Genomic DNA, 27881 nt, shown 5'->3' on the forward strand with positions numbered 1-27881 from the left:
TATGAACCTGTGGGTGTCATTCAAACCACCACAGCAACATTCTTTTGTTTTCCTCACCTATATATTATCCTGAGATTATTTTAAGTTTTTTTTTGTCTGTGTGTGTGCTTGTGTCCTCATGTCCACTTGTGCACACATGTGTGCGCACATATGTATGTGCCTGCTGCTAGGAGAAGAGTGTGTCAGGTCCCCTTGATCTAGAGTTAGAAGTGATTGTGAGCTGCTTGCTGTGGTTTCTCGGAGCTGAATTTAGGCCCTCTGTAAGAGCAAGAAGTGCTTTGAACCATTGAGACATCTGCAACCCGAGTTGTCTTCTTTTAATCTTCCTTTGGGGGAATATTTTGAATGAGAGAATAAGATTGAACAAGTTATAGACTCCCTGTAGCAAGCTTTTTCTTTTGGACCACCAGCCAGCTCCCAGATCATGACACGGAGATTTTACTGTCAGTTATGAATGCTCAGCCGTATCTTAGCTCTATTTTAGCCTGGTTCTCTTAATCTGCATTTTGCCTCAGGGCTTTTTTACCTTTCTTCCTTTCTTTATGTCCTACTCTGTCTGCTGGGGGGGTGGGATGCCTGACTGGTCCCAGGCATTTCCCTTGTTCTCTCCTCTCTTCTCTCCTATTTCTTAGAGGCTAAATTTCTCCTCCTAGTCACTCTGTCTGCCCTCCATTCTTGCCTATACCTCTCCTGCCTAGGTACTGACTGTTTTGTTTTTTATTAGACCATTCAGGTGCCTTAGGCAGACGAGGCGAAACAAATGCAACACATCTTTTCATAATTAAACCAATGCAGCATAAACGAATGTAACACATCTCTGTCCAATTCAAATAATATTCCACAACAAATCCCCGTACTGGATTGCCATTAGCCATTTCTTAACCATTTCTATTTTGTGGTTTGTGAATCTACTTTTCACTCTGTTGTCTTCTTCAGGACTTGACTTATGTTCCCCCCCCCTTCATATGTTTCTGCTAGACCACAACCTATTGTGTATGTGTAAGGGCTTTAGCATAAATCCTAAATATCCCTTTACTATTTTATAAATCTTTCCATATATATATATGTGTGTGTGTGTGTGTGTGTTTGAGAGAGAGAGAGAGAGAGACAAAGAGAGAGAGAGAGACAAAGAGAGAGACAGAGACAGAGACAGAGAACACTGAATAAAGAGAAATACTTCCATGTCAACAAACATGAGCTGGTGGTGTCCTCATTTCTGTTCACAGACTCGGAAAGATGAACTCTTTCCTCTGGGATGACTTTGGGCCCAGGATACAGAACAGGGCCATGGAGCAGATCATCACACCCATGGCCATCCGGCTTTGTCAGCTGCTCATCTCAGTGGAGAGGAAAGAGGTACAGAGAGAAGCACTTGCCTCCTTGCAGAAGGTGGCAGAGGAATTGGCCAATGCAAGCGAGGCATTTGTGCATGCTGCCAGCAGGTAATATCTCCAAGGGACCTAAGGCCCTTGCCCTGACGGCCTGGCAGACAATGAAGCATATAAATAGAACCTGGTTCTAGTTTTCAATGCTTTGGGGACTGGTGGATGTAGCTCAGTACCTAGCATACAAGAAGCTCTGCTTAAGGTGGATGTGGTGGCGTGCACCTGTAATCCCAGAACTCAGGAGGTGGAATGTGGAGGGCCAGAAGTTTGAAGTTTTCCTTGGCTACTGTCTTAGTCACTATTCTATAGCTGTGAAGAGATACCATGACCAAGATAACCCTTTTCTTAATTAATCTTTTTAAATTAACTTTTCTCATTTTACACACCAATCCCAATTTCCACTCCCTCCCTTCCTCCCGCTCTCTCACCTTCCCTGAACCCCACCCCTATCCACTCCTCAGAAGGGGTAAGTCCTCCCATGGGGAGTCAACAAAGTCTGACACATCACTTTAAGGCAGGACCAAAGCTCTACCCCCTATATATAGGCTGAGTAAGGTATCCCTCCAAACAGAATGCGTTGACAGAGATTTCTGTTCTGTCAGGTCCTGCAGCCATTCAGTCCCAAAGAAACACACAGAGGTCTGCATTAATCGTAAACTGGTTGGCCTAGTAGCGCAGGCTTCTTATTAACTCTTACATCCTACATTAACCCATAATTCTTGTCTTTGTCAGCCACGTGGCTTGGTACCTTTTATCAGAGAGGCATTCCCATCTTGCTTCCTCTGCTTCTGGGTCACGACTGCAGACTGCGACTTTCCTCTTCCCAGAATTCTCCTGTTCTTGTCTCCCCACCTGTACTTCCTGTCTGGCTACTGGCCAATCAGTGTTTTATTAAAATGATACAACTGACAAATCTTTACAGGGTACAAGATCATTGTCCCACAGCAAGAATGGAATCCAAAATGCCAGTTCAAGCACTAGGGATAAATCCTGGTCCCACTACCAGGGGCCCCACAGACTGCCCAAGCCACACAACTGTTACCCACATTCAGAGGGCATAGTTTGGTCCTAGCAGGTTCCCCCACTGTCAGTCCAGAGTCAGTGAGAGCCCACTAGCTCAAGTCAGCTGTTTCTGTGTGTATCTCCATCATGGTCTTGACACCTTTGCTCATATTATTGCTCGTCCCTCTCTTCAACTGGTCTTGGGAAGCTCAGGCCACTGCTTAGCTGTGGATCTCTGCATCTGCTTCCATCAGTTGCTGGATGAAGTTTCTATGATGACAATTAAGGTAGTCATCAATAGGGTCTTAGCTGGGGTCATCCTTGTGGATTCTTGGGAATTTCCTTGGTGTCATGTTTCCATAATGGCTCCCACAATCCATAACCAAGATAACTCTCATAAGAGAAATCATTCAATTGTGGGCACTCTTACGGTTTCAGAGGTTCGTCCATTATCATCATAACAGGGAGTACAGCAGCATGCAAGCAGACATGGAGAAGCAGCTGAGAGTTCTGCATCCTGATCCAATTGGAGAGGGAGCCTGGGCTTGGAATGGGTTCTTTGAAACAAGTCGATTAACTCCTAATTCTTCCAAGCCTTTCAAATAGTACTACTCTCTAGTGACAGAGCTTTCAAATGCATGAGACTGTGGGGGCCATTATTGTGTATACAGTGTTCTGTCTGCATGCATGCCTGCAGGCCAGAAGAGGGCACCAGATTTCATTACAGATGGTTGTGAGCCACCATGTGGTTGGTGGGACTTGGACTCAGGACCTTTAGAAGGGCAGGCAGTGCTCGTAACAGCTGAGCCACTCTCCAGCCTGTGGGGGGGTCATTCTTATTCAAACCACCACAGCTATGTAGTCGGTTTGAATCCAGACTGAGCTACATGAGACCCTGCTTCAAAAATAAAATAAAAAAATAAAATAAAATAAATGCTTTCTGAAAGAAGACGTGTGGAAAATAAATTAGTATAAGAATGGATATAGATTGTTTTAGTTTGCTTCTCTGTTGCTGTAACAAAACACTGGCCAACAGGCCAACAGCAACTTGGAGGAGGAAAGGGTCCACTTGGCTTAACATCGTCATCGAGGGAGAAACTCAAGGAAGGAACTTGGAGGCAGGAACTACAGAAAAAGCCGCGGAGTGACACTGCTTGTTGGGCTGCTCCTTTGACTGCTCAGCTACACTTCTGGACTAGCCCAGGCCCACCTGCCCACGAGTGGCACCGCCCACAGTAGGCTGGGCCCAACCGTGTCAATTATCAATAAAGAAAATGTCCCCATAGGCCTGTCTACAGGCCAATCTGATGAAGGCAATTCTTCAGCCCAGGTCCCTCTTCCCAGGTGTGCAAAGCTGATGACCAAGATTAGCCCTCATGGAGTTGGGGCAAGGCCTAAAGATCATGTGACTCTAGGAAGGTAAAAAGGAAAACTACAGTGAGAAATAATGCAAGATATTTGTTATAAATTATGTACAGGAGCTGGAGAGATGGCGGAGCACTTAAGAGTGCTTGCTGCTCAATTCTGAACCTAAGTTCAGGTCTCAGAACCCATGTAATAACATTCATACACATACCTAAAATAAATTATGAAGGAATTTAGTAACAGAGCAATTTTATACCAACTTAATACTTCTTTGTAGATTTTGAATTTCTGACAATGCATTTTTTTAATCACAAGAAGTACAGTCAGTTTTGAGAGAGGCTAAATATTGTTTGTGTTCACTGCAGGATAAATGCCTTTGCTCCATTGTTTGACCCTGGCAAGATAAATTATTTATACAGACAATTATCATCAGTGTTCATGACCGTGGGAAACGGTCCAGCCTTCTTTTTCCTAGCAGAACTGTGATAATAAACATTTGGACTTGAGTTAGGCTCCACCATCGCTGAGCAGTTCCCAGAGAAGCCAAATGGAGGCCAGCAGCACACCCCACTGAGTGTTGTTGGGCTGGCAAGTTCCTGCCTTCCTTTGCTGGGCAGGCTCTCAGGGGGCCAGGACCTGCCTCATCAGCTGCTGTCCGTCAGCCAGCCTGTGCCAGTGAGAAGAGGCCGGCGCAGGGATCCGTTTCCTCTTGCTTAGAAACATATCTTATGATGAACGTTTAGGAAATATGAATGAGAAAAAGAAAGAAAATAATATTGCCCACAAACCTGCAGCCTAGAGAGGCCAATCGGAGGATTCGAGTATATACTTACCCCACATGCTTTCCTTCTCTTTCTAACTTTTCCCTCCCCATCACTCCACTTTCAGTTTTTTAAAACTCATATAAAACTATCTCTGTTAGGGCTGGAGAGATGACTCAGTAGTTAAAAGGGAGTTCTGCTCTTGCAGAGGACTGAGTTTGGTTTCCAGAACCCATGTCACATGGTTCACAATCACCCTTAACTCTAGTTCCAGTGAGTCTTTCATAGGAACCTGCACCCACTTACACATAAATACACACACACACACATATGTATAATTTACATATTATTTAAAGTCTTATTATGTATATAATAACGAATGAAGAAAGTATGATACATATACATATATATACAAGGAAATATGATACACGTAGACAATAAAATTACATTTTATTCACCTATAAAGAAATTGTGACATTTTCATGACAATGGAAGGTACTAGCAATCATCATATGAAAAGAAATAAGACAAACTCAGAAAGATAAACACCATGTTTTCTTCACTTAGATCTAAAATTGTTTGTGTGTGTGTGTGTGTGTGTACACGTGTGCGTGTGCTCGTGTGTGGGCATGTGTACACATGCCTGGAAGTTGTGGTACTAGAAAGGGAATCATGAGGGGGAGGAGGAGAATAAAGAAGGCAGTGGAATACATGTGACATGAAAACAGAATGGGGGAGCCTGTGGAGGAGAGAGGAGCACCAGGAAGGGCGGTGAGAGAGGGATGAGGTCAAGACGTCAATGTGGGGGGACTTGATGAAGTCCATTACCTTACACACTAGCTTAAGTTAATTTAAGAGGTTTTAAAAACCTGTGTGGGTGTTCCTATCCACATACGTGGTATACATGTACGGACACACGCGTGTTTGTGCAGGTGCAAGGGCATAAAGCAGTCTAGACTGATAAGCCCCACTCATCCCGGGTCTGTGTGAACAGTACTCTGAGATTGGATAGCACAGTTTCATATGCGTCCTGGTAGCTTCATACATATTTCACTGTTTAAGGCATTGCCAGGGGTGTAGTTGGGGTGAATCTGGGAGGAGTAATGACCCAAACACATCACAGGCATGTATGAAGTTGTCAAAGAACTAATTAAATACTATTTTTTGAAAGAAGTTGCCAGGGCTGGAGAGATGGCTCAGAGGTTAAGAGCATTGCCTGCTCTTCCAAAGGTCCTGAGTTCAATTCCCAGCAACCACATGGTGGCTCACAACCATCTGTAATGGGGTCTGGTGCCCTCTTCTGGCCTGCGGTCATACACACAGACAGAATATTGTATACAAAATAAATAAATATTTAAAAAAAAAAAAGAAAGAAAGAAGTTGCCAGCATATGTCACATTGTGTTCAGCAGTACGCGAACCCAGTTCTCACACACATTCCTCAGCCCCTGAAATAGTCAGAACTTTTTGTTTGTTTTTCGAGACAGGGTTTCTCTGTGCAGCCCTGGCTATCCTGGAACTCACTCTGTAGACCAGGCTGGCCTTGAATTCACAGAGATCTGCCTGCCTCTATCTTCCTAGTACTGGGGATTAAAGGTGTGTGCCATTATTGTCCAGCTAATAATCACAATTTTTAATTTAGCTATTTTAGCAAATGTTTTTACTGTGATTTTAACTTTAATTCCCATGAAATAATGCCTTAAAATATTTTTATTCAAGCCTGGAGGTGGTGGTACAAGCATTTAATCCCAGCACTTGGGAGGCAGAGGCAGGTGAATCTCTGTGAGGTCAAGGTCAGCCTGCTCTGCAAAGTGAGTTCCAGGACAGCCAGGGCTCTGTTATGCCGATAAACTGTCTCAAAAAGTTAAAACAACAACAACAACCAAAAAAAAAAAAACCAAAAAAATAAAACAAACAACAACAACAACAAGAGATTCAGAAGCACATATATAGGTGTGCACACCAATTCAAAGGACACAGAGAGAGCACTTAGCTATTTGTGTGCAAAAGTAATTGTGGAACTGTATACGAAGATCAATTCAAAATCCATCAAATGTCTAACTATAGCTCTTAATCTTATAAATGATTCATAAAGAAACAGAGGGATCCGAGTCTTTGAGATCTTGGGTTAAGTACAGATTTCCAGATGTAAAACTGGAAGCTTGGCTCATGAAAGGACCAAACAAGCTTCTCTTTGGAGGACTCTATTAAATAGGCAGAGAAGAGTAGCCAGACGCTGGGAAACGCTTTTTCATGGAGGTGTGCTGACGGTTGTCTACAGCCTTGAAAGTGCATCAGAACTGACGGGAATCACAGAATCAGAGCTCCTTTCACGTTTAACATCGTGGGTGATATAAAATAAATACACTTATACAAATGCACAGTTGCTGCTGCATGCAGTACGGTCCACTTTACAATGTATAATTATAATAATTATAATGTAAAATGTATAATTAGTGGTTTTATAGATGTATCCATAGATACAGACGTGGTTTTATTGTTTGTTACTATTATTTGTCTTTTCGACTACTGGATTGTTATAAACATTTTACGCTTCTTACACCTTTATGATCTCTACACATAATGCTATCACACAATCTTTGTGCTCAGGCAGTGTAAACAGAGATGCTTTTGATTCACCCAGGTACAATCGCCAGCATCCATTTTCTCATCAATAAGAAATAGGGGCTGGTGAGATGGCTCAGCCGGAGGAAGCACTTGTTGTTAAGCATAACGTCATCGTTAGATTCCTGTTGCTGTGGTAAAAACCCCATGACCTAAAGCAGACCTGGGAGGGGAGGGTTTATTTGTCTCGAGGATACAGCACTTCATCAGGGAGAGCCAAAGCAGGAGCAGAGGCAGGAACCGTGGAGGAAGGCTTCTTATGTGCTTGCTCTCCATACCTTGCCCAGCCTACTTTCTTATACAAACCAGGACCACCTGCTCAGGAGTGGCACTGCCCGCCGTGAGCTGTGCCCTCCCACAACCAATATTAATCAAGACCAGCCCCACAGGCTTGCGTACAGGCCCATCTGAGGGAGGCACTCTTACAATTCCGGTTCCCTCTTCCTAGTTGGTTCCAGCTTGTGTCAGTTGACATAAATCAGGCAGCACACCCAATGACCTGAGTTCAATCCCGGGGCCCCCGTGGAAGGAGACACAAGAGTCATGGCAGAGACACAGCATCACGTTGCTTTGACTAACAACAAGCCAGTCTTAGTGTTCTATTGCTGTGAAGAGACACCATGACCAAGGCAACTCTTATAAAGGAAAGCATTTAATTGGGGCCTGACTTAGAGTCCATTATTATTATGGCAGGGAGCACGGCAGCACACAGGGAGCACGGCAGCACACAGGGAGCACGGCAGCACACAGGGAGCACGGCAGCACACAGGGAGCACGGCAGCACAGGGAGCACGGCAGCACACAGGGAGTATGGCAGCACACAGGGAGCAAGGCAGCACAGGGAGCACGGCAGCACACAGGGAGCATGGCAGCACAGGGAGCACGGCAGCACACAGGGAGCACAGGGAGCACGGCAGCACACAGGGAGTACGGCAGCACAGGGAGCACGGCAGCACAGGGAGCACGGCAGCACACAGGGAGTACAGCAGCACAGGGAGCACGGCAGCACACAGGGAGCACAGGGAGTACGGCAACACACAGGGAGCACGGCAGCACAGGGAGCACGGGAGCACGGCAGCACACAGGGAGCACGGCAGCACACAGGGAGCACAGGGAGTACGGCAGCACACAGGGAGCACGGCAGCACAGGGAGCACGGGAGCACGGCAGCACACAGGGAGCACGGAAGCACACAGGGAGCACGGCAGCACACAGGGAGCACGGCAGCACAGGGAGCACGGGAGCACACAGGGAGCACGGCAGCACACAGGGAGCACGGCAGCACACAGGGAGCACGGCAGCACACAGGGAGTATGGCAGCACACAGGGAGCACAGGGAGCACAGGGAGCACGGCAGCACACAGGGAGCACAGGGAGCACGGCAGCACAGGGAGCACGGCAGCACACAGGGAGCACGGCAGAACAGGGAGCATGGGAGCACGGCAGCACACAGGGAGCACGGCAGCACACAGGGAGCACGGTAGCACAGGGAGCACGGGAGCACGGCAGCACACAGGGAGCACGGCAGCACAAGGAGCACGGCAGCACACAGGGAGCACAGAAGCACACAGGGAGCACAGGGAGCACGGGAACACGGCAGCACAGGGAGCACAGGGAGCACGGCAGCACACAGGGAGCATGGTACTGGAGAAGCAGCGGAGAGTTTTGCATCCTGATCTTCAGGCAGCTGGCAGAGAAAGAGAAAACACGCTCAGCCTGGCATGGGCTTTAGAAACTTCAAAGCCCGCACTCCCAGTGACACTTTCTCCAACAAGGCCTCACCTATTCCAAGATGGCCACACCTCTTAATCTTTACCATGCCCTGGTGATTAAGCATTTCAATATATGAGCCTATGGCAATCAATCTCATTCAAACCACTGCAAAGCCTAAAAGAAGAAAACCAAAAAGATGGAAGCCTGGTGTGAAACATACACCTCGGGCTCTTGTCAATACGTGGCATTGAATATCAGTGGTCTGGCTCACATTTCTCAGTGGTGGTTTAGTCTTTACCATATGCCCACGTAGCAATTAGAGCTACACTTCTTTTTATTGTAATAATTAATTAACTGATTGATATTTTTCCCCTTGAGACAGCATTTCTCTGTAGCTTTGGAACCTGTCCTGGAACTCATTCTACAGACCAGGCTGGCCTCAGACACCCAGAGATCCACCTGCCTCTTCCTCTGGAGTGCTGGGATCAAAGGCATGTGCCACCACCACCTGGGCAAAATTGTTATTTTTCTATTGTGAAATGCTTGTCTCCTGTCTTGCCCAGGGTCAGTTAAACTGAAAACCACGCATTGTGCTTCCTTTTTTAAAGCAATGTCCATTTCACATGGCCACTTGGTAGCTCTGATTTCTGACGCCTAAGTACTTTGGTGGCACAGTGAAAATAGTGTTCATATTTCTGTGTATCGTATAACTGAATAATAGCAACTTGCAGATAGGTTCATCCCCAAAGGAAAGGGACTGGTGTATGACACAAAGTGTCAAAACTTGCATCCAAGCACTCTGCGGAAGCCACATTTGATCTTTGAGAAAAGTCTGGAATATGTTTTCTCATTGGCGATCACTAACTCTTGGGATGTTTAAAATGAAGAACGACCTCAAGTGTTGATGAGAATGTGTGAGAACTTGAACTCTCTCTTTGATGAGTAGAACACAGTATGTTGCAACTACTTTAGAAAGTATTCTCTAAAAGTTAAACATATACCCGTTGTTATCTAAGAGAAATGGACTCCTGTGTCCGCACGAAGACCAAGGCATGCATAGCCACAGCAACCTTCTTTCTTTTTAGTTCTGTGTCCCCAGTACTGGGGATTGAACTCAGAACCTGGCACTCGAGGCAAATGCTGCATTACCCAGTTAGATCACCAGCCTTTTTATTGCAAGCTTCAAAACAAGTTTCCAATAAGTTGCCCAGGCTGGCCACAAACTCCCTGTGTGGTCTATGTTCACCGAGAGCTTGTGGTCCTCCTGCCTCTGCCTCCCAAATAGCTGGGCTTATAGATGTGCCCCACCGTGCCAAGCTTGGTAGCTTTATCTTATTTTAATAACTAAGATAGAGTGGCCTCAGGTTTCTTACCTGAAACTCTGGAGGACAGAAGATGATGGATCAGTTGTATACAGGCAGTTGAAAAGAAAAGCCTGAGACTCAGAATTCTCTACCCAGATTGCCTGTCATTAACCTGTTTAACCTTAACGCATGAAGTTTGTTAAGGCTAAGATTGAGGTAACAACTCTAGTTCATAACTAAGACACCTGAAGAAAGGATGAAGAGAGTTTTTTTTTTGTTTTTGTTTTTTTGTTTTGTTTTGTTTTTTAAACTCAACATGTGTCTTGGCTTGTAAGCACAGGCGTCAAGGTTCAGTTTAATGGCCACCTGGTGTTGTGCCTTCTGTGTAGCCTCGTTTCCATGGGACTCTTTGGGCTTAACATGATAACATTCTAAGTGCAATGTGTCCACTCAGGCTAGCGGAAGACTCTGAGGATGAGTGGTTTAGGGAGGAAATGAAGCCAGTGGCGGAGTCTCTGACCCTCTCCGGGAGGAACATCCTGCTGGTAACCCAGAAGCTCCCCGTGCAGCCAGAGTGTGAGCGCCACTGGGAGGAGCTAGTGGCCACAGCTCAGCAGATCCTGGTGGACACTACCAAGGTGAGGCTCCCTCAGAGCTGGTTGGCAGCATGGTCATCGCTGGAGAGCACGTATGGCCATGCAGTTCTCACAGGGACTCCTGGCCGTCCCTTAATTTGAAACCTGCCCAAGTGCTTGCCAAGATCCTAGACAGAGTTCATTACCGATTTAATCAAGGCTAAAACTGAAGCTGTAACAGGAGCTGGTAAGAACCCCTCAGTTTCCAAACACACTCAGTTTTTCATCCTGACCCACATTCCTTTCTAAATACAACTTAAATTTACTTTGGAGAGTTTATGCATTTTTATTTTATGTCTGCGAGTGTTTGCCTGAATGTGTAGCTATGCACCACGTCTGTAAACCCATTGAGGAAGAGGCGGGCAGAGGAGGGCCTAGGAAATTCTAGTGTTGGAATTACAGACAGTTGTGCGCCCCCTTGTGGATGCTAGGAATCAAAGCTAGGTCCTCTGGTAGAGCAGCCCGTACACTTAACTGCTGACCCATCTATCTCTCTGGCCCGTTTACAACTTTTACATTGGGATATTGCTCCTGGTTCAAATACAAATCTTCAAAATATTTTGTTGTTGTTCATTGAATAACATCTGTAGTGTGGTTTATTGGAGCGTATTGCAGTGGGGTAGGGGAGGATGAGAGGCAGAACCGGAGGGGTTTGGGCATCTGCTGGTGGTGAATGAAAGAGAGAGAAAGGCTTTTGGCTTGGGTACCAGCCCCAGGGATAGGGAGTGGATGGATGGAGCTGTCTGTGAGAGGTGAGTCAGGCTAGAAAAGCTGCCTCAGGGAAGCCCTCCAGCCCATCGTTCTCATTTAAATAATAATACGTCTTTGGACAGTCCAGAGTAAACGCCACGCCCCCTAAATATGGAGAGAAGGCAGCCAGTTCAGACCTCTGGTTTACAAAGAAATGCGCACACACGCAAACCTCCAAGACTGGAGGGTGCATTCTCCAGTCCGGCCACCTAGACAGTGTGTTTGGTTACATTCAGGTTAAGTGACAATGTAAGGTCTCCTAGGCTTAAGCTACATGGCCCCAAGAATGTTCAGTCATCTTCAAGTCTCTTTCCTGTGACCGCCCCAGCAGGTCTTGCTGCTTGAAGACGCAGCAATGGCGAGGAAGACGGTGCCAGCGGCTGGTTGGTGCCTGACCTGCCTGGAGGCTCTGGAGGCGGCGGAGGACTCCACCTCGCTGCGCGCCTCGCTGTCTGACCTGGCGACTGCGCTGCTGCGACTGGGAGGCCTGACCACGCGCTGGGCCCGGGACGAACGCCTGAGTCGAGTTCGCCACCGGCTAGGGTGCTGCATCCCAGCGCTGCTCGCAGCCGCCCGCGGCCACCTCCGGCACCCGCGCGAGCCGCAGCTGGTGGCTTCACGGCGCCGCATCTTTGCCCTGACCAGGCAGAGCCTCAGGGAGCTCCTGGCTGTACTGCAGCCCGGCATTGCAGGGCCTGGTGCACTCTCTCAGAATGGCGCACTGGCGCATCGTCTACAGAAGCTGTGGCAGGTCCTGGAGGAGCCCGGGCCGAACCACCTGCGTGGTGAGCTGCTGGATGCTCCAATGGTTGCCGTGGTGTGGCACTGCCTGCACCTAGCCGCCTGCTCCACGCCAAGGGAGAGGATGCACCTAGTGTCCCATTGCCGCCAGCTGCTACAGCTCTGCCCTGGGCTGCACGGGTCTCCCCAGAACAGCCAAGGGACAGAATGCGAAGCTGTGCAGGCCGCGACTGAGGCGCTCTTTCGGGGAGTCCGCGCTGGATTACTGCACCAGATTCTGGACACGTTCACAGATACCCAAAGTCCTCTAGAGAGGCTGGTCCAGGCCGCCTTGGCGACTTCCACCATCAGGTACCAGTGCAATAGCGAAGCTTTGGCAGAGACTTTCCGACTTCTCCTTGATGCTTTTCACAACCAAGCCAAGCAAATGATCCGAGTGGCACACTTGGTTTGGGTCTGCTGCCCCCAACAGCAAACTGGCAGAGACGTGGAGGCTGCCGTGGCAGGTCTTTGGGGGCTTGTGGTCAAAGCTATGGAACTGTTTTCACAAAGTCCCCAAACGCAAGGCCTGGACTGGAGCCCTGACATCCTAGAGGCTCTGCTTGAGGCCTGGGCTAGGGAATCGGAACACCTCTTGGCATGCTTTGATGTCGTTCTCGATATTCCTGAATTCCTGAGTTTGTCCATCCAGGAAATGGCTAAACATTTGGACTTGTACACAAGTGCTCTGAGGAGCGGAGCACCCAGAGAATTTTCCAGACCTGTGGCGTTCTTACGCGGAAGAGCCACACACATAGTGCAGGTGATGAACAGGTATGTGGGTCAAGACCCAGATCCCATTTTTCGAAACGGGATGAGAGTCGTGGTTCAGCAGCTGGCGCAGTCTTCCTTGACGCTGGCTGCGGCCACTGAAGGCAGCACAGGTAGGGACAGCGCCCAGGACACGGGTGTCTTTTTAACCATGGCAAAACACCTCATCTATTCAGCTCAGCAAGTCCACGAGGGGCTGGATGGGACCAACCACCCAGACATCCTCAGCCCGCTTCGATTCCAAGTCCAAAGGTTTGACCTCGCCAAGGGATGGCCTTATTTGACTCTCTCCAGTCGCCAGCTTCCTACAGCTCCCAGGCTGAGATACCAGCAGGTGCCTGGGTTAGGGGGAAATGACATGAACACCTCTTTCCTACCCCTAGAACAACTTTCCTACACGGTGGTCCCTGACACCTGCAAACAGGGGTGGGGCTCACCATTCCTTGCTGTCAGCAAAGTCATCACTACTGTGGAGAGCCAGGAGCACCGGGTAGTGACCTCACCACGCACCAACATGCCAGAGCCCGAGTCCACTGTGAATACAGCCCCAGAAATCCAGGCTGGGGAAGCACCCCTGGGACCAGAGAGGATGTCAAGACTATACAAATTCTCAAGAGTGGTGCCTTTGATTACTGACCTAGCCAGGGAGGAAGTCCATAGCACAAACACTAGAAGTGACAGACTTCTGGAAGTGGCTCTTCAGCAATCTGGGAGGACCAGGGAAGCCAGACAGGCTCTCCTAGCCAGGGCTGGTGACTGGTACCCTCTGTGTCGACAACTCTTTTGCCGTAGCCCAACCACTGAATTACCAGGGAGCACGGAAGTGTTTGTGGAACTTCAGCAGAATTTGGCCTCAATGGTTCAAGTAGCAGCCAAAAGTGGTCCTGTGAATTTGGACGAGAAGAGCCCTGGCCCAATGGAGCACCCAGGAATGATTTTAGAGCTGCAAGGTAGATTGGAAAAAACAGAGGTCCATGCTAAACAGCTATTGGACCAAGTTCTGTCTTCTGTTGGTCGCCAAGCCCCCAAGGCGAGGGATGAGAACGTTGACAATGAGTGCCTTCTATGGGCAGTGGCTGTGCAGGACCTGATGCAGTGTATGAGGAGGCTCAGCAGGAGACAGAGCCTGTTCCTACTGCCCCTGCAGGAAGCAGTGAAGAGCCAGCAAGGGTTGCAAGAAGGGTTAGAGCAGGCAGCGCATGTTTCCCAAAAGTTACAAGAGGCCGCTGAGCTGTCTCGTGCTCTGTGTGGTGATGAACAGGTAAAGGATGAGGTTTCCTTCCTGTATCGAGAAGTTCATGTACTCACAGATGCCTTGCTGGAGGTGGCACATGTCCTGGTCTCCTCCCCCAAGCCATGTCCCAGCCTCTCCACACGCTTTGAGTTTCTCTGCTTGGAACTCGGCCTTCAAGTCAAGGCCCTGACCAACCATCTGAGCAGCATTAACGCTGTCTATGAGCATATGTTCCAAGATGCTGTTGGCAAGGGCTCCCAGACAAGGATGCTGTCTATTATCCAAGCTGTGCAGGGAATCATAGCAGAAAGTCAAGAGTCTGGACCCTTCCAGGAAGACCTGCTTGTGTCTCTAGAGAACATACTCATGCTCACTAAGGAGGTGGCCGAGAGGGTCCCTGAGCTCCAAGAACACCCGGAGGAGCAGGGATTGCATATGCTGGATTGGCTTAAGTGGGAATGGGCAGCCAAGGTCCACCATGCAGTGACTCAGCTCCAGGCCTCGGAAGGTGGTCCCACTGAGGCCTGGAGACTCCTAGTCCAATGCCTGAAACCCGGGGAAGAGCCAGCAAATGCCCCAGAGGATGTTCTGGTCCAGCTCCAGCTGCAATGTAAAGAATGGGCAGTAGAAACCTCTGCAGGGGGCAGTGTGGAGTTTCAGGATGCTGTTTCCAAAGGCATCACAGGAATCTCAATGAGGACCTGTGCTGATGAGCTAGCCACCACGGGAACCACCACAGCAGACGTGAGCATGGTAGGCTACTTGGCATCTTTCATCTACCTACACCTGGACCTGTTTTCTAGTAACCAAAGACCCTCACATATTCCAGAAACTCAATGCCCACAGAACATGTATAATTCGTACAGGGCAGGCAGTATGAGCAGCCTCTAAAAGCCTAGGCTTGGGGTTCAGCTACCCTAGCCCGCAGCTACCTCTGCCATGTCCTTACCAAAATCAGAGAGAAGTCTCAGCACCATTTAGACGCCAGCTTTCTAGTCCTCTAGAGGGCTGCTGAATGAGTCTCTGCAAAAATATTTCCCCTCCTTTAGCATCTAGTCTGTGTCCTAGGATGAGTGCCTTTCCATCAGCCTTTTGGAGTTTTTCCATGTTACTTTAACAAACTTTCCTATGGCTGCCAATACTCAGGCTGCTTCATCCACTTTGACCTGTACAGATGTCGCCTCCCTGCTCCAAAGTGACAGGAACACAATTAGAATAATTGTAGTGGGGGGGGGGTGAAGGGGTTTATTAGAAAGATACTAGGTCTGTCAAATGCCTCCCCTACATATCTGCTTCTTTCTAGGGCAAGACAGGACACTTAGGCATTAAGGATCTTAAAGATTGTATTTCTACTGACCATAACCAGAGTCAGTAGGCAACAGTACAGCTTAGCAGGACTCTAGTAGTTTCTATGCAGATACACTTCATTCAGTGTTTACCGCTCTAGAGGTGGGACCTGGGAGAGGAGAGCCTAAAACGAGGCAGACTCGAGTCTCCTGCCATAGCCAGCCTTATTCAGAGCCTCAGACAGTTTATACTCTGAGAGTTAAGAAAGGTCACATGAGGAAAGTTCTCGTGAGTTTGGGCTATACACAATCACAAGGACAAGCCCCATGTGGTACAACCCATTTTTCCACAGAAGCAGATAAACAGCAATAGGCAATTGTCATGGATAAACTCACTCCTTTCTGCTACACCCGGGAGGAGCACGAAGCACATTCCAAAAACAACTCTGTGGTTTTGAGGAAGCTGAGGTCTCAAGACTCTTGTTTTCTTGGCGTTCTCTCACAAGCACTCAGAATCCCGCTGCATGACTCCATCCTTAAACTGTGTTCTGACAATCTAGGATTTGATAGAGACCCATCTATCCCCACCGTGACCTTATAAATCCAAATAGCCTTCAGACTTCTCTCCCCTTCCCTGGCTCTCTGTAGCCGTCAGCACACACTAAGGATGCCACCCACTTACCAACTTGACTCCGGTTTCTGTCAATGCATCAGAAGTGTCACCCATAGCTGCAAGGCAGGGCGGCAGGGTAGGGAGATGGTGGGCAGCCAGCTTTCAGTCTCTGAGTCTGGAGTCTCTATCACACAATCCTCGGCCAATGTTGAAAAGTTTGGAGTCCCATCTGATTTGGATGCTGAAAGTCTCTGGTAGGTGTTAAAAAGGCCCTTTTCCAAGCTTCCTTACATATTAGTTCAGGTTTCTATTGTGATGGAGGAGGGTCATCTGTCTATGTGTTACTTTCATTGGTTGATAAAGAAACTGTCTTGGCCTTTGATAGGACAGAAAATTAGGTAGGTGGAGTAAACAGAACAGAATGCTGGGAGGAAGAAAGAGTGGGGCAGTCGCCATGACTCTCCTCTCCGAGACAGATGCAGGTTAAGAATCCTTCCCGGTAAGCCACCACCTTGTGGTGCTGCACAGATTATTAGAAATGGGTTAAGCAAGATGTGAGAGTTAGCCAATAAGAGTCTGAAACTAATGGGCCAGGCAGTGTTTAAAAGAATACAGTTTCCATGTAATTATTTCGGGTATAAAGCTAGGCGTGCGGGAGCCGGGCGGGAATGCAACCCACTGCTCCTACTACACTATTGCTGTGATAAAACATCATGGTCAAGTCAGCTTGAAAAAGCAAGTGTTTAATTGACATAACGGTTTCAGAGGCTTAAGGTCAGTGACGGTGAACTGAAGATATGGTGGCGGGAGGCTTGGAGAGCTCATATCTCGATCCGCAAGTAGGAGGCGGAGTGCACCCTGGGAATGGTGGGAGGCTGTTGAAACCGCAAAAGGGACACACCTAATGATACGCCTCCTCCAAGATGGCCACACCTCCTCACCCTTCCTCAAAAGTCCCACTAACTGGGACCAAATATTCAAACACATGAGCGTATGGGGGCATGCTCATTCACCCTGCCACACCCACTTTTAGCTCCAGACCACAACGTCCATTCTCCGTGGTCTTCAGTTGCTGCTGCTGAATTCCTGGTGAGTGAGTTCTTCATCACTTACTTCTTTTCAGCTACTCCTGCCTTCCCAGCTCCCAGCAGGCTGACGGGTGAGCCTTTCTAGAAAAGGCCTCTGCCCTCCACTCCCAGCACATAGGGACATCCTGATCTAAAGTCAGGCCATTGCTGAAGCAGACGACATCATTCATTTTCAGAAGGATGCTTTATATTGAAAAAGTCATACAGAAACCCCAGCAAAGACATGCGATTTATTAGTACTCACTAGCTGAGGATCCTAGCCCACTCCACAGGGCTACTACAGAGCACCGCAGATGAGGTGACTTGTAAAGAAAAGAAACTGAATTGGCTCACAGTTCTGGAGTTTGCACCTGTCTGAGAAGAGACAACCAAGGATATCTTCAATGCTTAGTTATTGGGGTCACTTCCAGTGTAGGACAATTTATCTTGATTCTGGGGTCAGAAAGAACACAGGAAAGATGCCACTAAAGATCTGATAGAAAAACCACATCTAAAAAAGTCAGGTCCAGCAGACTTTTCAGATGTTGGGGCTGCTGTTTCCTTAGGAGGAAGCCAAAATCAAGTTTTTAAGAAAAAAAAAATAGTTATTCACTGTGAAGACCTTTGGAATAGGATGGGTTCAAGTTGAAACATCCAAGAATTCCTGAATCTCCTTTTAAGAAGATGAACATCTTTTATTTATTCTTTGGCAGTTTTACACATGTGAACAATGTATCTTCCCCATCTCCATCCCCAACCATCACCTCCAATTTGACTCACAGGTCCCCTCTCCTACTCCCACTTAGTCTCCTCCCCACCCTCTTTTGGAATTGTCTCAGACCTATGGTCTCACTGTGTAGTCCTGGGTAGATTAGAACTCTATGTAGCCCAGATTAGCTTTGAACTCACAGAGATCTGCCTGTCTTGGCTCCCTGGTGCTGGGATTAAAGGTGTGCACCACTATGTCTGGGATCCCTATTTTTATTTATGTGTATGAGGGTTTTGTTTATCTGTATTTCTGTGTACCGCATGCATGCAGTGACCTAGGGCCAGAAGGGGGCATCAGATTCCCTGGAAGGAAATTACAGATGGTTCTGAACTACCAAATGGGTGCTAAGATTTGAACCTGGGTCCCCTGGAAGAAAAGCCAATGCTCTTAACTGCTGAACCATCTCTCCAGCCCCTTCTCCTAACAAAACAAAAACCAGAGACTGGAGAGTTGGGCCAATGGTTAAGACACTGGCTGCTCTTCCAGAGAACCTGGGTTCAATTCCCAGCACCCACGTGGCAGCTCACAACAGTCTGCAACTCCAGTTCCAGGAGATCTGACACAGTCATACAGAATATAGAAACAGCCAAAACACCAGTGTTTATTAAATAGATTTTAAAACAGGCAATCAAAAACCAAAACTGTAACCAAACAAACACACAAAACTGAATCCCATCAGTGCTGCCTGCTGAAATGCTAACTGTTCATGTTGGCTTGATTTTGTCCAGGTAATCAATCATAGCTGTGGTGGCTCCATGAACACAGTGGCCGTGCTGTGTCCAGAAGACAGCCTCGACAGCTCCCCATCCTCCAGTTCTTATATTCTGCCCTTCCTCAGTGTGCCTAGGCCTCGGTGGGGTGTCAGTTCAGATGTCTCATATAGGGCTGAACACTCACCTGTCACTAATTCTCAGCATGTTGACTAGCTAATGAGTCTGTGATGGCAACTGCAGAGGGCGGCTTCTCTGGCTAAGGCTGAGAAAGCACTAATTCATTCCTTCCTGAGCTGTCAGCAGCCTAACCCTAAGTTCTCCTCAGGAGGCCACATGCTCGTAAGCCTGAACACTCACAGGAAAGAAATACACTATGCCGCCTAGGTTGAGATTCAAGGATGCCGTGTTTCAGTCTCTGCAAATTCCAGGGAAACGGAGTACAGACTCACAGGGGATCATCATGTCTCTCCTTGGTGCTTCCCTACAGTACATTTGGAAGATTGCCCAGGGCTTTGAGGACTCAGAAAATCTGCCTGATTCCCTTGTGCCTTCTTTAAAATGATTTAAAAAGCGATTGAGAGGATGGGGTGAGGGAGAGGGCTCATTTACCGCTCCTGGTGGTGTGAAAGAAAATGGTCCCCACAGGGAGTGGCACTATCAGGAGGTGTGGCTTTGTTGAAGTAGGTGTGGCCTTGGTGGGAGTGTGTCACTATGGAGGCAGGCTTTGAGGTCTCATACATGCTCAAGCCACGCCCAGTATCTCAAACCACATCCTGTTGCTTGCACAAGATGTAGAAATCTCAGCTCCCTCTCCAACACCATGCCTGCCAGCGTACTGTAATATTCCCAGCCACCGTGCTCCCAACCATGATGACAAAGGACTGACTGAACCCCTGAAACTGTAAGCCATCACCTCAGTTAAACGTTTTCCTTTATAAGAGCTGCCGTGGTCATGGTGTCTCTTCACAGCAATAGAAACTCTAGCTAAGACACAAGCGTGAGGACTTAAACTTTATTCCCAGGTTAAAAACTTAGGTATACTAATTGTTACACACTTGTAATCCCAGCACGGGGGAGGGGGGAATGGCAGAAGTGGGCGAATCCCTGGTCCAGTCCAATGGCAGAGTCTGTCTCAAAAAACAATGAAGACATCTCCTGAGGAACACTGGCCTCCACGTGTGTACGAACACACATACACACACACACACACACACACACACACTCACACACACACACACAGAAGCATCCTCACTACAGTTCAGTGGCCTGAATGTCAGGAACTGTGTTGTTCTAACCCTCTGACCATCTTTCAGCACCAGCGTGGCAACCCCTCTCTGCCTCCTGCTCAGATGGACCAGACTGTTGAAGAGAATGGCGGTGCAGACAGCGAGAACAGAATCACACAGATCATACACGAGATGGCCAAGGAGGTGCTCCTGATGGCTCAGAGCTTGAGGAAGAGAGGGCGAGTCCTGGTACTTGATCTTCAGCAGGTCATGGTGGTGGGTGATTGGGCGCCATGTGGGAAGTGGTGTCTTGGCATTCCTAGACAGGGCTGGAAGGAAGGGTCACACTGAAGATCCTGTCAGTACCCCATCTCTGTAAAGTCCACCTCACTTCTCTCCTCCTCTCCTCTTTCTGGCTTGACTACTATGGTTTTCATCAATTATATCAGGGAAGATAATTTTGCCAAATCTTCAATGCAGTAAAATTAGTAAAAATCAAGGTGCCATTCATTCCCCAGAACAATGAGTCAAGAGTGTCATTTATGCCTTTTAAATTTTACTTTTTTTCTCTCTCTTTTTTTTTTTTTGGTTTTTCGAAACAAGGTTTCTCTGTAGTTTTGGAGCCTGTCCTGGAACTCACTCTGTAGACCAGGCTGGCCTCGAACTCACAGAGATCCACCTGCCTCTGCCTCCTGAGTGCTGGGATTAAAGATGTGCGCCACCACTGCCCAGGTTAAATTTTACTTTTAAGTGTCATTTCATTATTCCCCTATGTGTGCATGACCCACGGAGGGGCAGACGTGCTACGGCATGCCTATGGAGGTCAGAGGACAACTTTGTGGCATCAATGCCTTCTGTTTTTGTGGGTTTCAAGCTCAGCACACAAAGCGTTTGCAGCGAGTGCCCTTTCCCCAAAGCCACTTCAGGAGCCTGTTATTCACATCTTTTAAAGCTGACCTCTGGAACACTGTCTCAATGCCTATCAGGCCTTTAACTCAGTGTCCCCAGTTTACCTCAGTCTTCCGAGTGCTGGGATTACAGGTCCACGTGTTAGCACACCTTGCTGCTTCCCCCTCCACGCCCCCGCTCTGGCCGCCCCCGGATGACAGAGAGGACTGAGTTCCCTTGAATGCTAGCCCATTATGGCTGGCATCCCTGGAGGGGAAGGGCCTTTTCCCACTAGCTTCTAGAGGCTGACTTCCACCGTGAGCCTATTCCCACTCTCTGTAACCCTCTTCTTGATTAAACTGAGGCAATGTTAGCTATCAACATGCCATAATGGGAAAAATAAATAAATAAATAAATAAATAAAGAAAGAAAGAAAGAAAGAAAGGTGCTTACTTTGTGCATAGACCAAAAGGAAGACACAAGATGGCAGGTAAAAAACTTCCAGCGTGGGCCTAACAGGCACAGATGGCTTCAAGGGACCTGACTTTCCTATCCTGGGGCAGGACAGAGGGTTCAGGAGAGAAGGGAAGTACACCCCCTGGCTATATTACTACAGGGACAAACCCAGAGCCTCCATTACACCAAGACTCAGATCTTCCGTTGTTGGGTCCCTTCTCTCAGCTCCCCCAGCCAGTCAACTCTGGCTAAACCAGAGACACCCAAGGGCACCCAAACAGGTGTGGCTTTCCAGGATGTGTTTCCAAATCCAGTGTTCTGATTTAAATAGGACGCAGGTTTCTGCAGGGGTGTGTGGCTAAGAACCTAGGAACTTGCAAGCCCTGCATCCCTTGTGTTTACGGAGAGATGTACAATCCAAGGGCCATTTTAGGAGTGGGGTTTGCTTCTGGTAGGAAGTGGCTATGCAGAATTCACCCGAGTTCCCCAATCTCACATCCTGATCATAATACCATTTTTTTTTAATAACTGAAGTATTGTGCTCTTGAGTGAAACAAAAATAAGACAGAAAATATCTAATTAGGGCTGGGGTTATTTGGTAGATCTCATTTGGTAGGACACTTACCTAGCATGCACAAGGCCATGATTTAACCCCAAGCACCACATAAGCCAAGCGTAGTGGTACGTGCTGGTTATCCCAGCACTCTCAAGTCAGAAGTCCAAAGCCATCGTCAGCTATATCAGGAGTTCGAGGTCAGCCTGGGATATGTGAGCCTAGGAGTCTGGGTCCTGGTCTTCTGCTGCCCCCACACAGGAAGAATATTGTTCCTCATTCAGTCAGGTTTTCTATAACCCAAGAGAAAGCCCTTAGAGTTGACTCAGGAGATGGTGGTTTAGGCTCAAACGCACTCATTTCCAGGGGCAGAAGTAGTTGAGCTAAGAAAGCTGAGGGCAAGCGTTGTAATTTGTCCCTGATGTCTCGGGGGAAACCTATGAAGGCAGTGTTTACCTACCTCTCACATTTCCTTCTCTGATACAGACCAAAGATCAGCTCATTGCCTCAGCCAGAAAAATCTCAGCTTCCGGAAGAAACATCGCCAGACTCATTCACATCATTGCTAAGAACTGCATAGATCAGAGATGCTCCGGTGAGCTTCTGTGTATGGTGGAGCAGATTCAAACCATGAGCAGCCAGCTCAGCATCATCTCCAGGTAGGAAGCAGCTTGCGAGAGAATGGCTAAGTTTTGTGAGGCCCAGTGGGGATGGAGGGTGAGTTATTTGTATATGTTTAATGACTTACCCTCCTAGAGTTTACACTGGTCCCTCCCCCATGCCGAACACAGGCCCTTACTCTATGGCATGGCTGAGCTCACAACACTTCAGGGGTAGTTAGCCTTTGACACAAGTGACTGACACCCTTTCTTTGTAACCACGTGTACATTTTGACAATCCTCTGTTTTTATGTTAATCATATCTAATGAAAATGCCAACTACCTTTTAAAACATGGTGCACAGTGACATTTTGGACAGCGGAAGACTGCATATGTGATGCTGGTTCCATAGGATACTCACGTGATAACAGCACAGCACTCTTGGTTTGTAGTGTAGATGCATGCACGTCCATGCCAGAGAACATGGGGAAGTCAGAACAACTTGTAGGGTGGCCCCATGGTTAAGAGCACTAGCTCCTCTTCAGAGAACAGAGGTTTGACTCCCAGCACCCACATGGTGGTGCACAACCGTAACTCCATCTCCTGGTGATTGGCATCTTCTTCTGGCCTTCATGGACACCAGGTACACACATGGTACATGTGTACACATGCAGGCAAGATACTCATACATACAAAAATAAATCTTTAAAAAATAATAATAAAACTTGGCAACTGCTCTCCAGGAAATACCATTTCAGATGCATCATCATCTTGTTTTCCAGGTGCCCAGACCCGAATAGTCACATGGAAACTATATTAATTACAACACTGGCCATTGGCTCGGTTGTATTTCTAGCTAGCTCTTACGTCTTAAATCAACCCATTTCTCTGTATTACCACGTGGCTATGGCAGTACCTCATTTTCTACACATCTTGCTTCCTCAGTGGCTGACTGGCATCTTTCTCCTTTGTCATCTACATGGCACTCAAGATTAGCTGACAATATTTTTCTACATAAGACATAAATATGAAAATGACTACCACAAACAAATCTGTTTTATCATCAAAATGAGACCACCCCATAGACACAAGGCTCATGGTTCCAAGCAGGGAGAATGAAACAAAAAAAACTTCTCTGGAGGCTGGAGAGATGCCTCAGAGGTTAAGAGCATGGACTGCTCTTCCAGAGGTCCTGAGTTCAATTCCCAACAACCGCAGGGTGGCTCATAGCCATCTGTAATGAGATTTGGTGCCCTCTTCTGGTCTGCAGGCATACATGCAGACAGAACACTGTATACATAATAAATAAATCTTACAAAAAAAACAAAAAACCAAAAAACTTCCCTGTGTCAACCGGCAGGAAGCACTAGGGGGAAATAGGCAAAGCATTTCACTGGGTTCTCATGGGAAGGAATGGGCAAGGCCAAATGAGCAGGCTAAGCATGTGTAGGACTGATTATTTTGGATTTGGAAGCTGTGTTTGCAGGTAAGTCATTTGCTCCGTCTGGGAACTGGTGAGCCCTGGAAGAGGCAGTTCCTCCAACATCAGCCTGCATACAGCTCTGTGCAGGGTTTATTCTTGTTCATGTTTTGATGACAGCTGGCGTCTGTTCCGTTTCCTTTACTCAGTCATTTCCATGAACGACACACTCTTCTTTGTCATTATAGATGCTATATGACTCACATTTTCTTGGCATTAAAGCAAAATTTTCACTTAAAAATGCTAAATTAAGCTCTTAGAGTGGTCTTCCCCGGGACTATGGAGACAACACCTGCATGAGGAGGACTTGAGTTTGATTCCCATCTAAAAACTGTGTGTGGTGGTGTGTAGGTCTAACCCCAGGGCTGAGGAGGTGAAGACAGGGGGTTCTCCGGGGTTTACTGCTATAGCCAAACCTGTTAGCTCCAGGCTCAGCGAGAGACGCTGTCTCAACAACAACAAAAATGGAGGGGGGGGGACGACAATTGAGGAAAACATTTTCATTGTTCTCTGACATGCGTGTACACACACACACACACACACACACACACACACACACACATCCTTTGCCTGAATATTCCTACCAAAGTGTCTCAACTTTCTGTATGGGGCTTCTTGACAATACTGGTATTTATTGGCAATCGCCTCCTAACCTGGGTTAAAGACTTCTTTCTTTCCCAACACCCACAGCGTAAAGGCCTCCCTGGCAAGAAGCAAGTCCTCTGAAGAGCTCCTTCTAGACAATGCACAGCGACTCCTCCAGGCAGTCTCCAAGGCTGTGAGGGCTGCAGAAGCCGCCTGTCTTCGGGTGAGTGCCACAGGGACCTGACAAATGCCAGCAGTCACCAGGACGCCTTCTCTTAGCTATTCCACGCTGTTCCTTCGAAACCAGTGACCTCACTTCCTGTCGGTTTATTTGCATGTTTTCTCTAGCCTGGCCTTAATTTCAACCCTTCTTTAGCCATGCTCAGCCTGCAGATGAGCCTACCTTAGCGTTCCACATACCTTTGCTATGTGTTCTTCTGTTTTAGGTTTCCCTTTTTGTTTGTTTAGTTAGTCCAATGAAGTTTTTGTTTTTGAGGTAAGAGCATGGATAGCCCACACTGGGTTCAAACCCACTGTGTAGCCCAGCCCGACCTTTAAACTCAGGGTCTTTTTACCTCAGCCTCCTGAGTGCTGAGGTTGTCGGTGTTTACTACCAGGCCTAGATCTCTTTTTTTTTTTTTTCTTTTGTAGGATTTATTATTTACCTGTGCATTTTTGCTCACATTTCAGTTAAAGTTGTGAAGATATTAATTGCAGGGGTATTCACTTTCTTCTCTGATAACAGGCTCAGATCTGACTCTAGCTGATTTAGGGGCTTTGACTTTTGTTGTTTCTTGACAATGGATGGGGAGTGTTTTGTTTGCATGTCTTATAACTTTCCATTGGAAACTTGACATTACATGTAGATTTTAAATGCTAATTTTTACACATATATTCATGTCCTCCAGGCATTGACCTGACTTGGGTTTTATTGTTGCAATCACTGAGGATTTCAGGCTTACCTTGTGTTTGGTTTACTGTCCTTTCCTCAATAACCGAAGACTTCCATTCAATAAAAAAGGACATATCAACAGTGGTTCACGCCTATGTGACAGGAGTTGCTCCCTTCCCCAAAGCCTGCATCTCAGAGAGGGCTTCTTAGTCCTCTATCCCAACCCGAGCCTTTCTAGGGAGCATCAGGCGAGGTCTTAGACAGAAAACTCTGAGGACACATGGACCTTGCTTGTGGATGGGCGCTATACTCACACTAATCCAATTTGGACATTAGCAATTTGTTCATTTTATTTTTCAGTTCTGGAGGTCAAAGTCAGTGCCCTGAAGAGACTAGGCAGATGCTCTCCTACTGAGTTGCATTCATAGCCCTTAAAACTTTTCCCCAAGCCTTACGTTCAATTACATGGCTGCCCTGTCTCCCCACAGGCTGAGTCTTGTGCAAACCAGTCCTATTCCCATCTCTCCTCAGAGATGTCTGTTTTTCAATACACCTAAGGCTGGAGAACCTCAAACTCAGTTCTCAAATAGATTCAAGAAAGCACAGTTTTGTGTAGTGACTGACTGTCTCATTGGGGGGAAAGCAACGCTTTCCTGGCTTCCCGTATCTTAAGCAACAGCTTTAGATGGATGCTATTGGCATGCCTAAGAGGGCACCTCCCCCGGTCTGATGTAAGACACTGGAGGTGGATGCAGGAGGATCGGAAGTTCAAAATTATCTTTAGGTACACAGCAAACTGGAGGTCAGCCTGAGCAACATGAGACCCCCATCTCAAAGCAAAACAAAACCCAAATCAAAAATAGATTAAGTAAATAAATAAGAGATTGCATAAGGCCTCTGTGTGAGGCCTACCTCTGTCCTCATCACTTCTTCCCAGGCCTGGTCGCTTCTCCTTCAGACCTGAACTTAAATCCTACCTCCTCTGAAGGGATGAAACACCTCAACTGTACGGAGGCCTTTTGACTCCTGATAGAGTTATGCCCCTAGGAACCCACCACAAATTGAAAATATGGTTAAATCATAAATGCATTTCAGGCCGGACATTGTGACATACACCTATAATCCCAGCAGTTAGGAGGCTGAGGTAAGAAGATTGGAAGTTGGAGGCTAGACTGGGATTCATAGTGATGAAACCTTGTCTCAAAAAGGGAAAAGAAGGGGCAAAAAAAGCTAACAAACAAAAACATAGAAGACACATTAATAGTTTGACCAAATTCTTAAAAATTACTTAGTTTTTATTTTATGTATATAAATGTTTTGCCTGCATGTGTGTCTGAGTATCATATGTATGCAGTGCCCTCAGAGGCGGTTTTGGGGGCGGGGGGTGTCAGATCCTCCTGGAACTGGAGCTACAGATGACTGTGAGTCAGCATGTGGCTGCTGGGAATCAAACCCAGGTCTTCTAGAAGACCAGCCAGTGCCCTTAACTGCTGAGCCTGGTCTCCAAGCCCTAATAGTAATATCTTAAGACATAATCATATTTCAAAGCTGTAAATTGGTAATCATAAGTCAGGGATCATCTGTAATGCAGACTAAGTCATATCCAGTTTCTTGTTTCAGTTCTTTGTGTGCAAGACACAAGCAGAGGAAAATTTTGGATGGGGAGGGAAAAAGATATTTTAATATGTGTGGGTATTCTGGCCTGCATATATGTCTGTGTACACACGTGTGCTTGGTGCCCGAGGAAGCCGGAAGAGAACACTGGGTCCCTTGGAAGAGGAGTTAGAGGTGATTGTGAGCTATCATATGGGTGCTGGGAATAAGACCTGGGTGCTCAGGAAGAGCAGCCAGTGTTCTTAACTGCTGAGAGGGAATGTAAGAGAGCTGGCGGTGATCTCAGAACATTTATTTCACTGGGATAAATCTAAAGCCCTTTGCTCTACTTTTCATCTCCTTCCAGGGTGGGTGGTCTCTTGCCCCCTTCACAATGATACTTGATGCTGTATAATGAGAGCTGTGACTCTAGAAGGAACCCCATAAGAGCAAGCTCCACCAGGGTCCTCAGTATTGAGCTTGACTTCTTCCACTCCTGCAGGGCTTGAGATGGCCTTCCTCAGATCCAGAGGAGCTGGAGGTGGCTGCCTTCTGCACACAGTGGAAGAGGAAACTACTACAACACCGACTTCAAGAAGCCTCAGACAAAGACTGTGATGGGCTGGGCTTACGAAAAACAAGCACGAGGAACCTCCCAGCATTGGTGGCCCTGGTTCAAGACACATTATAAAAGCTGAGGCATATTCTCCAAATCAGCCTGTGTTGACCAGTACTGTGGTAACTCAGCACGCCTGTTGGGCGGAATCTGAGACATAGGTAGATGTGGCCAGGGCTTGTGCTTTACAGAGCTTCCCTGACAGCATTCCTGGTTAAGAAC

The 27881-nt window shown here is 47.3% G+C and overlaps 1 protein-coding gene across 1 annotated transcript; it reads left to right on the plus strand.

Moving 5' to 3' along the window:
* The first annotated feature begins 1236 nt into the window (after positions 1-1236).
* LOC121460034 lies at positions 1237-27734 on the plus strand. Its single transcript, XM_041670153.1, has 7 exons — positions 1237-1442; positions 10608-10791; positions 11870-15076; positions 20085-20246; positions 22381-22553; positions 24664-24781; positions 27546-27734. The coding sequence occupies exons 1-7, from the start codon at positions 1237-1239 to the stop codon at positions 27732-27734; spliced, it is 4239 nt and encodes a 1412-aa protein (XP_041526087.1).
* Positions 27735-27881: the final 147 nt, after the last annotated feature.

This window comes from Microtus oregoni, unplaced genomic scaffold, assembly GCF_018167655.1.
Source record: "Microtus oregoni isolate MIOR12 unplaced genomic scaffold, Mior012 000020F_ref0000438, whole genome shotgun sequence".
In the NCBI taxonomy this organism is placed as follows: Eukaryota; Metazoa; Chordata; class Mammalia; order Rodentia; family Cricetidae; genus Microtus; species Microtus oregoni.